The 11,237-nt window shown below is 44.2% G+C and overlaps 1 protein-coding gene across 1 annotated transcript in view; it reads right to left on the bottom strand.

Moving 5' to 3' along the window:
• DNAI1 (dynein, axonemal, intermediate chain 1) overlaps positions 1-11,237 on the bottom strand; it is a 49,631-nt gene that overhangs the window by 29,701 nt on the left and 8,693 nt on the right. The window contains exons 5-10 of the mRNA XM_006898544.1: positions 8,320-8,446; positions 7,911-8,026; positions 7,552-7,668; positions 6,584-6,643; positions 5,220-5,354; positions 230-314 (exon numbers count right to left, since the gene is read on the bottom strand). Coding sequence (XP_006898606.1) covers positions 230-314; positions 5,220-5,354; positions 6,584-6,643; positions 7,552-7,668; positions 7,911-8,026; positions 8,320-8,446 — 640 coding nt within the window. The remainder of the gene's footprint in view (positions 1-229; positions 315-5,219; positions 5,355-6,583; positions 6,644-7,551; positions 7,669-7,910; positions 8,027-8,319; positions 8,447-11,237) is intronic.

Raw genomic sequence — 11,237 nt, 5'->3', positions numbered from 1 at the left:
AAAAAAAAAGTATAGTCAAGGGAGCTCTGGTGGCCTAGTGGCAAGAAGATGCACGGCAATCCCAGAGGTATAAGGTTCGAATCCACCATATGCTTTGCTGGAGAAGGAGGGGCAATCTCCTCCTGTACCAGTCAGATCTGATTTGACGGTACACACACACAAAATAATAATTTTTTTTTTAAAAAAGTATGGTCAGTAACTGTGCTTTTCCCAGAACTTCATATCATACCTTGAGCAACGTCATCATATGTGTTCTGGTTGACCATCCGCTCTACGATTTTAGCAGCTTGGCTCACTTTGGTGATGTCATCACTCTGTGGGGATACAGAGGCAAAAGGTGCTCATAAGCTAGCTCCTGGCCAGGGTATATGCCTAGAGGCACAGCCCAGACTTGCAAGTTCAGGAATGTCCTTCTGACACTGCCCACCCAAGACATCTCTGTAAAGGTACCTCAAAAGGCCCAGCATATACCATCACCCCCTTTTAGAAACAACACCTCACAGCAGCACAAGGGAAAAGTGCAGGCCCATAGCTGTGGCACAGGACCACAGCTGGCCACAGAGGCAGTCTGCTTCATGCTTCAGGTATGACACAGGTCCAGACCTGGCCCCAGACAGCCAACTTCATACATTTTTGTTCTGTGCTTGTTTCATTAGAAGGCTTATCTCTGAGCATAAGGCATCAAAGAGCCCAAGAAGGGTATCGACGAGAAGAGGAGCTAAGAACAGGAAGGAGGATTCTTTGCAGGAGATAGGATTTTCCAGGTCAGGGAATGGCTCACAGACTCTCATTAAAGATCACAGAGGTCTTCTGCTCCATTTCCTTTATTGAGTTGAGAGTTGAGAAAGACACAAAGGGTCAGAGAGGAGAGCAAGAGATGCTTGTACTCAGAAGAACAAGGCAGAACTGAGATTCCTAATCCAGGACCCTTACCCCTGAGCAGACCACAAGAGAATAAGAAGTACCATGTTAGGGAAAAATGACTTAAAACCCAAGATCATTATTATGTGAAAAGTCCATGAATACATAAGATGAGCCACATGGAAAACTAATGGGTGAAGAACAAAGCAATTGGAGCTGGCAAAAAAAGCCTAAATTGTTTAGGGGAGGCAGCAGGAGTCAATCAGGTTAGGGATACCTTACATAGGGAGCTGAGAGGCCATGTAAGATTCACCTGAAAGTGTTGATTTAGAGAATGAGGCACTCTCCTTCTCTCTCAGAGAAGTCATCACCAAACATTTAATTCCTGGGGCTGTAAGACAGCACTTTCCTCTCTACTGAGGTGGGTTTCACTTACCAGACTGTCTGACCACAGAAGGTGCCATCTGATGTTGAGGAGGCAGGCTTGCCAGGAAGTTGCCAAGGGAAGGAGATCAAGGAGTTGTTAGGAGTAGACAGAGTCCGAGGACTTTGATGAATGTCCTCATCAGTCAGTTTCCCAAGATAAACTTAGGGTTTGAACTTCCATCCAAGGGTAGTTCCCAAGATATGCCTTTATTTATAGGCAGTTTGTATCTTTCCTCTGGCATCATCACTTCTGGGCACTGGGTTAAATACCACAGGTTTTACATTTAATCCTTACAATAACCCTATGAGGCAGAGACCATTATCCATCTCTACTTTATCATAAGGATTCTAAGACTCAGAAAAGTTAGGTAACTTGTGCAAAACTGCCATCTGACATATTAATAACAGCAATAGCTATTTTCTTGATGAGTTTAAGAAGATACTGTGTTAAGAGATGTCTATACATCATATCAGATTCTTACAACAATCTTTCAAAGTAGGTTTCATTAAGATAAGGAAATGAAGGTTTCAGAGAAGTTAAGAAAGTTGTCCATAATCACTTAGCCAATAAATAGCAAAGTTAGGATGGAAATGCAGGTCTGTGGTTTTTAGGACCCATGCTCTGAGACCCACATTATATAAGACTCTGCCGCACTGATCGGCAATCCCTCCCCAGCCTGGTAACTCACTCTTCGTTACAGGAGACTCAATGCTCCACACATGGTCTAAGAAGGAGAGGGTGTGGGGAATAGTCACCTCCTTTGTTTTAGATACTGTGAGTAGCTATATGTTGATACTGATTTGAAATGAACTTGTGGTCTCTGTACCCTTCCCTTACTCCCGTCTTAATCTTTCAGATCAGACAAGCTTGCAGTTACTTCTGTGCATTCACACAAAGTATTGATGAGGTAGAAAGCTCAAGTCCATCACTGGAGACTTCTTACTGGGTTTCATGAAGTTATTCTGACTGTTTTCTTCCCTTCCACACACACCCGAGTTTATAGCAACATCTTTGGAAAAGGCACTATGCTTAGAAGGGTGATAGAAGTTCGGTGAAGAGAGGAAGACCCCCATTCAGATGGACTGACACGGTGACTATAGCAATGAGCACAAGTGTATCAGAGATGGTGAGGATGGCACAGGACAGGGCAGGGTTCGGACCTGCTTTTCACAGGGTCACTATGAGTTATACTCGACCCGATGGCACCTAACAACAACAACAACAGTCAGACTGATGGAGCTCTGGTGACCAAGTGGCAAGAAGTCGTGCTGTCTACCTAAGGCACATGGTTCTAATCTACCAGCTATTCTTTGAGAAAAGGATGGACAATCTCCTCTTATGTGATTTACCGTCTCTGAAAACTGGTCAGCTAAGAGTTCAGCTAAGTTCCAACTCGATAGTACGTAACAACAACAATTAGACTCAGGTTTCAAAGGAAGGTGAGTCATTCTAATAATAGAGAAGGCCTGGGCAAAGGTGAAGGTGACTGACACACTCTGTCCCACAGACAGCTTGGCTCAGTCTGGCTAAAGCTTGGGAAGAAGCTGCACACTAAGGCACTCACTTGTGTATGTGTATGTTATATACTGTCCCCTACCCTGCTTCCACTGCAGTTTCCTAGTTCAGAGGACTAGAATCTGCCTATTTCACAGCCTCCCACATCAGTGAAGCTGGAGGAACCCAGTGTGAAGGAGGAGTTCCTTTCCTCTGAAGGCAGGGCTAAGATATCAGGACAGATTTTAGTCACAGGTATTTTCTTTCTGGTCTGTAGGCCTTGGTGACTGTAGCTGAGGTCTCTGAAGCCATGATCCCAGCATATATCCCCAAGTCAAACCAAATAGCTCTTCATGTAAATCTTGAACCAAGAAAATAGTCTTTCTGAAGACCTTAGTTTTTGTATAACGGTTCAGAAAAATTAAGAAGAGTCTGTACAGGAAAAAATAGAAGGAAAGGTCTCAAGATATCATTAAAAATTTCAAGCAACCAGCATGGGCCATGATCATGGAGTATTTGGTCTGTGATTGAATAAAACAGAATTACAGCCATTCCTATTGAGCAAAGGCAGGGCGCCCCAAGACATAATTTTTTTTAAAAAGCCTTCTCAAGGTCGTAGAACAGGGAATCAAAAGGAAGTAGGCGCATGGGACAGGGTTCTAGCAGTTGGCTGCTAATGGAAAAGTTCATGGTTCTATAAATTTTTATAGAAGTACACAGCCACATATTTTTCCTGTTCCATAGAGATCATAGCTTTCAAGATCAAATGTTGAGGTTCTACCTTGTCCTATAAGGTTGTTATGAGCCAGGATTGGCTTGACAGCAGTGGATTTGGACATACTTTAGACTAAAGAAGAACTTTCCACTGGCCTGGTTTCTATGCCAGGATGAAGCAGGCTCATGGCCCAAAGAGCTGCTGTAGGCGCTCTCCAAGGTGCTGATCCAATCCCCCAGCTTCCTATGGATCTTGTCCCTCCCATCTTACCCTGATCTCTATATGGGAACTCTAGCCTCCTTAAGCATCTTCCTGTGGTAATCCTCCCTGTATTTTTACAGCACTGCAACTACCACAGTGATCCTCACACCCATGCCAAACATAAGCTTTCCAATCATAACTTCCATAATAAACCACCCTTTGGCGACTCCTATGTGATGCATTGACACAGTGACTGCAGCTAGAGGATCAACTATATCAGAGATGGAAATGGTGGCACAGGACAGGACAGGGCTCAGGTCTCTTCTTAATAGAGTCACAATGAGTTATACTTGACTCAATGGCACCTAACCACACATTCACCACCAAGTGACTCATGCTAAGTCCAGCTCCATGTTGACCACATACATTTCCTTGGGCTTCTTGGTACCTGTGGTCATTTATGAACTAGTTTATGAATCTGAAAATTCATCTAAAATATTGGCACAAATAAATCCAAGGACTAAGGCTAAAGAACATCTTACCATCTCAAACCTCATGAGCCCTCACTCCATACATCCCTACCCTGAGGAGCCTCCTCAGAGCATCGATAGGCATACAGAACTTAAAACGAAGTTCGTGTCTTCTGTTGCCACTTATCCAAACAATTCTGAGTCTCTAGTATTAAGTTGGAGAGGGACTGAAATTCCAGAGGTAGTTGTAGCTTTCCTTCTCACAAGAAAAGAACAATTTAAAAAATGAGGATGGATGGTGAAGAGATTGAGACTGTTAACAATTTTAGTCTGCTTGGCTCCATGGTCAACACTCTTGGCACCAGTAGTCAGGAATTCAAAAAACGTATTGCTATGGGAAAGTCTGCTGTTAGGGACCTTTCCAGGGTACTGAAGAGCAATGGTGTCACTCTGGAGACTAAAGTGTGTCTGATACAGGCTATGGTCTTTGCAATCACTTGTTATGCATCAGAGAGTTGGACAATGACTAGGGAGGATAGAAGGAGAATTGACGCCTTTGAGTGTGGTGCTGGAGAAGAGTATTGAATGTACGATGGACTGCCAAGAAAAACAGATTCATCCTGGAGAGCGTTAAACCAGGCTGCTCCTTGGAGGCAAGAATTCTGGGGCTTTGTCTGACATACTTTGGACATGTTGTAAGGAGGGACTGGTCCTTGGAGAGGGACATCATGCTTGGGAGGGTGGAGGGATGGCGCAGGAGGGGAAGATCCTCTATGAGGTGGATTGATCCAGTGACTGGGGTAATTGGGATGGGTGTGTCAGAGGCAGTGCAATTGGCACAGGACAGAGCAGAGTTTAGGGCTCTTGTACACAGGGTCGCTATGAGTCGCAAGTGACACGACGGCACATAACAATAACAACAAAGGTCCAAATAACTCCCTTTTCTTAGATGTCTGTAAAATTTTCCAAGTAGTCAAGCTTCTGTCTTGACTTAGGGACCAAGGACCTATTCAGACATTTTCTACAACTGAACCATGAAACCTCGACAAACCTGGGACTCCATTGATGTCAGCTTCCTCGTGGCCATCGCCCCTGATTTTTTAGACACTGGAGTCTTTGTCTTCTCCTTCTCTTTGGTCTTTTCCTGCTTCTTGAGCTCCTCTACATACGCATCATAGATCTCCCACTAGAAAAGGGCAACAGAAGAAGAATCATCACCAGGTACAATTTTCACCTAGCCAGCTCCTCATCAGCCATTGAGTTTAGGGAATCAACTATGGTAACCCTTGTCAAATGCCTCTACATCATCCTCTGCTTGCCTCCCTGTAATTATGTATTCAGTGTCGATCTTTCTTGATATCATCAGCCTTAGGATAGGGATAAATGTGTCTTCAGGGTACCTTGATTGGACTTACTAATTTTTTTTTTCTCAAGGTTGAATTGCTAGCTAGAAATCAGCATCATTCTGACCTGCAACCTCATTAGGCAGTACAAATCAGGCTAGCTCACTGTTTTTTGGTGATTTATAAGACTCTGAATTAGGAAATAATAAAAAAAAATAAATCTCTACCCATGGAGTCTGGATAAACAAGCTGGCCGTCAACATCACTGGTTACACCTTTTCAGTGCTAATAGGAAATCATTACAGGGAAGGGAACCTCTGTGAATTAGATCTGACAGTAAAAGAAGCCTACAGGGCAGTAGCAGGGGAAGCAGCAAAGATCTCGGCCTGGGCGAGCACCCGAGCTCACACCGTGTACTCCCCAGAGCTGGGCACTCACTGCCACCTGGAGGCCAGACAGGCGTACCTTTCATTTAATTCACCCACAGGCTGCTAGTCTAGACATAAAGGACTTCAACATTGGTTACTTCATTCAGAGCCTCCCAGCCATTCTGCAAAGCAGGCTGTCATCCTAGCTTAGACAAAGAAAACTGAGACTTTAAGAGTGACATGATTTTCCCAGGATATTACAGTATGAGCAGGTCTCCTGCCACCATATCCTGCTCAAATCATCTTTGGCACCCAATAGGACTGGAAGGGGAAGAAGGGTCTGCACAAATACTGCAAGCTACAGGAAGGGCAGGGTCAAAGTGTTAATACTCCAAGCCAGCCATAGAGTCCATATAAACATCTTCCCCTGGTCTCTGAAAAGGAAGCTAGGCCTGTTCCAACGTGGACAGCCTTATCTTGGGGCAAGGTACTGGCCCAGAACTCACTGGTTAGAGACATACTGACTCGTGTACCTAGTGTCAGAGCCTGGATGCTTGGGAAGAAAAGCAGGTAGGTGGACAGAGGCGGAGGGCAGAAAGCCAGAGGAATGTGTTATCAGGCTGGCCTCTCCAGCTGCTGAACAAGGTAAGTGGCCATAGACATGGGAGATGGTGATGATTTTTCAGGCTGACACAGGATCTTACCTGATTGGCTGTGGCTGAAAAGTTTGTCCTTGGAGGAGGCTCCATCTGACATTCCCGGTCCTAGATAACCCACAGAAAGCTCTTAACTACTCCTTAACACAATTACAGTTAAGCTAAGGGGACAGGTAAGGATATAGAGCTTAGGAAGTAAAGAGAGGCCTGGGTAAAGGACTACGTATGCATGAAAGTAGAGCAACTTTCTCCCCGCTTTGGGCTTTCCTTAGAAGACACCTAAGCTAGAAGCTAGGGGAAGTGAGAATACTGATTATGCCAATTTCAGCAAAGACTAAGTGGAACATGGACCAACAGTCTGCAGGTAGCCAGGCTGGTGGCCAGTTTCCAGACACAGCACAGACATCAGCTCATAGAGGGCTTCTTATTAAAATTGGAGCTTCCACTTCACTGGGGAAATGTGCTACCCCCTGCATACATCACCCAGATGACCAGGAGTCAGCACACGGGCTACAAAGAGATGAGGAGATTCCAAAAAAGCCCTCCATCCAGATTCATCTGTGTAGAATTCTGCCCTTATGGATGTGAGTCTCCCATCTGAACCCTAAAAGCCTCCTTGCTGGCACTCAAGAGCCCTCCATGCTCAGGAGCCATGGAGCTTTTCTAGTCTTTTCAGGTAGTCTACACAGACTTCAGTCAAACTAGCTCCCAGTCCCCCTTTTTAGCACTCTTTGGCCTCATCTTTCCCTCAGGTCCTGATTTCTACACCCTGCCGGAATCCCATTTCAGGTTTCAGCCCTTCAGTAGAGTCTTGGGGGATTCCTTCTGAACTTCTTCCTGGATAGTTTCCGAAAACTAAATACATGCTTCTGGTTCTTTAGAGAGATAAACTGTGGTTTCTGCCCCGCCACCATTGCCAGGCTGAGGGAGCTGGAGCTGGAGTTAGGCCTCCTCCTTTCCTGGCATGCCTAGCACAGAGCAGAGAGATAAAAGGACCGAGGCAGAGGCTGTTTTACCCGCAGAGGGTTATTGAAGGTCTGTGAGGCCCTCTCACTGAAGTTGAACTGGTTGGTGAGCTTCTGCTCCTTAGGTTGCTTAGGAGCCATAAATTCTTCAATCATTTTTTCAGGTTCCTGGAGCAGGGGAGGGAAAGACTCAGAGGATTAGGGTTCAGCTATAAGAACAAGGTGAAAGTAGACTGGGAGTAGGGGGAAGGCCTATCTCAGATGATGTGGAGACAGGAGAGGGTGACGCTGCCAGAATCATTGCCACCTGTAGCCTCTAACCTTTTCCCTTCATCCCATTCCTCTAGGCCAACCTTGAATTTATAGCTTTCATTGGAAGGGAAAGAACAGACAGCAACACTATACTGCACCTCAGCTGCAGGCACATCTACTTGACTCCCAGTTTCAGCTTCTGCTTCTTTGGGCTCTTCTTCCTCTTCAGGCAGTTCTAGGTCTGAATACACCACCTTTTCAGACTCTTGAGAACCTAGACAAGGAAGAGTTGATAAGCCTAAATTCTACATCCACCACGCCAACCCCTAGTAAGGTGGGTTTCTGCCTTTTGGCCTCCATGCCCCTACGTTCTCCCTGAACTATCTTCACAGAGAGGGGCCATCAAGAGAAATCTGAGAAGTTAATCCAGCCGAGTCCAGAACAGTAAGCAATACAGCACCTTATGTAACCAGAGGTTCTACAAAACCCTGGCACAGGGATCTATTCCCCAGGCTAAGCAAGGGACCGGGCTTGGAGGTGCAGCCTCAGCCCAGCCTGGAGCCCTACCTACTGCCAACTCTTCACGGTAGTGCTGCCGCCGTCCTTCATCCGAGTCTTTGGGGATCAGGTTCCCAACTTGGCTGAAGTGAACTGCCAGTTGATTCACAAAGCCAACAACCTTATATGTGCCTTCCTAAGAAGAAAGGTTAAGTCGGACCAGAAGTCTGGAGTTCTGATTAGAATCAGAATTTAGTTATCCTTCATTCTCAAAGCTAAAGGGAGCCCCCAGTTTCAATCTATAGAAATCTAATTCACTAAATCCATTTAAAAAATGATGCTTTCAGTGCATTTAAGTTTAAAGAAGAGGCAAAGTTTTGTTTTTAAGTCTCATCAAGACTTATTTTAAAATACCTTTTTAACCTTAAATGGTTTTAAGTTTACCTTTCACTGGCTCAGGTACATTATGCCAACGTATCTCAGCTCACTTGTATCATCAAAGACCACTTGGCAGGTTGGACAGTCATCAAATGCACCTGAACTGGCTCGCTATTCACTCCAGGGAACTCCAGGACTAGAGAAAATCTTCAGAGACAATCAAATACCCTCATTTATAGAAGAGGCCCAGACACCCAGAGAGGATTTGGCATGTTTAGGTTACACAGCAAATAAAACTCAGGGCTGGGCTTGAAGTCCAAGTAGCTTAGTTAGTTAACTTTTTAGTAAGCACTTTTTGCAGTCACAGTATGCTGAGTATTTCTAGGTATATAAATATGAGCCAAAAATACATTATCCCTAATTTTATAGAGCATATAGCCTGGTTCCTCTGACTATTTCCACATTGATCAGCATTCCAGGAACCACTGCTGACTTTGAGTGAGACCTAGTGGGTTCCTTCTTTTAAAACAGAACAGCTCAACCTTTTACAAGTCATGGTACATATTGTTGTTGTTGTGCACTGTTGTGTTGCAACCACCCATGGTTGATCTTTCAGAGGGTTTTCAGAGGTAGTAAATCACATGAGAGGAGACTGCCCACTTTCTCCTGCGGAGCAGCTGGAAGATTAGAACTATGTACCTTTGCACTGAAAGCACAATTTCTTACTACTAAGCCACCAATGCTCCCAATGGTACATACAGTTGTCATTGTTGTTGTTAAGTGCCGTTGAGTCATAGGCGATTCATAGCAACCCTACGAAGGAGAGTCCTCAATGCTTGGGTGCCTTTCATCCTCTCTCCAGGTTCATAGGGTTTTCGGAGGCAAGCTATTACGGAAGTGGATGCCACTCCTCCTTCCAAGCTTGTTTTAATCTGGGAGCTCCACCCCACTCTCTGTCTGCATTGGGTAGCCAACCATTAATGCATTTGACACATCCGTGTCACAGTGTTGAGCCTCACAGCAACCACAAGTTACCACTGTACGACAACTTGTACACCAGGGATATATGACCTAGAGGAATGTCTGAACAAAAACAATGAAAGACAGGCCCGAGGGCTGCAGATTAAAAGTCACCCCCCCCTTCGGCTTGGTAGCATCGCCTTCTGTCCACTAGGCCAGCTGATCTCTCTCTATATAGTAGGCACATTTGTATTTGTATGGCACATTAGGGTAAACTTAAGACCAGAGGCAGCCAGTCCAGGGGCTTCAGATATTCCAGACTCATTTGCTTCTGGAGGGCTGAAAGGATCGTTATCTCTGTACATAATTTGGAAAGTTCAATGTTAAAAAAAGTCAATACAAGTTACAGTCCTTGATCCTCTTGAAGCACCTCAAGTCCGCTTTCAGTAAGCAAGGTTGAGTCATCTGTATAACACAGATTGCTAATGATTCTTCTGCCAATCCTGATGCCACACTCTTCTTCACAAAGTCCAGCTTCTCTAATGATTTGTTCAGCATGATTGACTAGGTTTGAAGAAAGGACACAGTCCTGCTATACACTTTCCCCAGTTTTAAACCATGCAGTATTCCCTAGCTCTGTTTGGACATCAGCTTCTTGGTCTAGGTATAGGCATAATAAAGTGTTCGGTACGTCCAAAAAAAAAAGTCAATACAAATCTCTTCCTAAGTAGCTCGGATGGATGAACTTGAACAGTGCAATTGCTAAAAGAGCAAGGCCTTTGATTTGGGTAAAGTTGGGTTCAATTCTTGAGTCAGTCTCTTATTATCTCCCTGACTTTGAGTTTAACCACTCTAATCCTTAATTATCTGTAAAAACAGCTCATTGTGGCTAGATGGATAAGGATTATTGTTGTTGTTAGGTCTTGTAAAGTTGCTTCCACTCATAGTGACCCTATGTATAACAGGGTGTGCCATCCTCATAACCATCACTATGTTTGGGCCCACTGCTGCAGTCACTTGTTAATTCCTCTCACTCTCCACTTCACCAAGCATGATGCACTTCTTCAGAGATTGGTCCCTTCTGACAACATATTCAAACCACATAAGGTAAGTCTTGCAGTTAAGGAGCCTCTGGATGTACTTCTTCCCAGGCAAATTTGTTCCTTCTTCTGGTAGTCTTGGTCCATTCAATATTCTTCCCCAATACTATGACTCAAAGGCATTCATTCTTTGATATTCCTCATTCATTGTCCAGTTTTCACACACATATGAGACATTAAAATGGTCATGGTTTATTTAGGTCAGGAATACCTTAATATTCAAAGTGACATCTTTCTTTTTGATTACTTTAAAGAGGTCTTTTGTTGAAGAGTTGTCCAATGTAATATGTTGCTTTTTTTTCTTTACATTTCCCTCCTCTTTTTTTGGTCATTTTGTTTATTAACTGCTGCTTCTATAAGTATTGGTTGTAGATCTAAGTAAAAGGCAATCTTTGAGAACTAGAGTATTTTATCCAATTATCATGACATTGTTTATTTATCCAGTTGTGAGAATTTTCATTTCCCTGTTGAAGTGTACTCCATACTAAAGACTATAATATGTTGTTGTTATATGCCGTCGAGTCGCTTGCAACTCATAGCGACCCTATG

This window comes from Elephantulus edwardii, unplaced genomic scaffold (assembly GCF_000299155.1).
Source record: "Elephantulus edwardii isolate Elephantulus edwardi_28Jun2011 unplaced genomic scaffold, EleEdw1.0 scaffold00232, whole genome shotgun sequence".
Classification (NCBI taxonomy): domain Eukaryota; kingdom Metazoa; phylum Chordata; class Mammalia; order Macroscelidea; family Macroscelididae; genus Elephantulus; species Elephantulus edwardii.
Note: the sequence above shows the minus strand (reverse complement) of the source record. Positions and strands in the feature narration are given on the sequence as shown.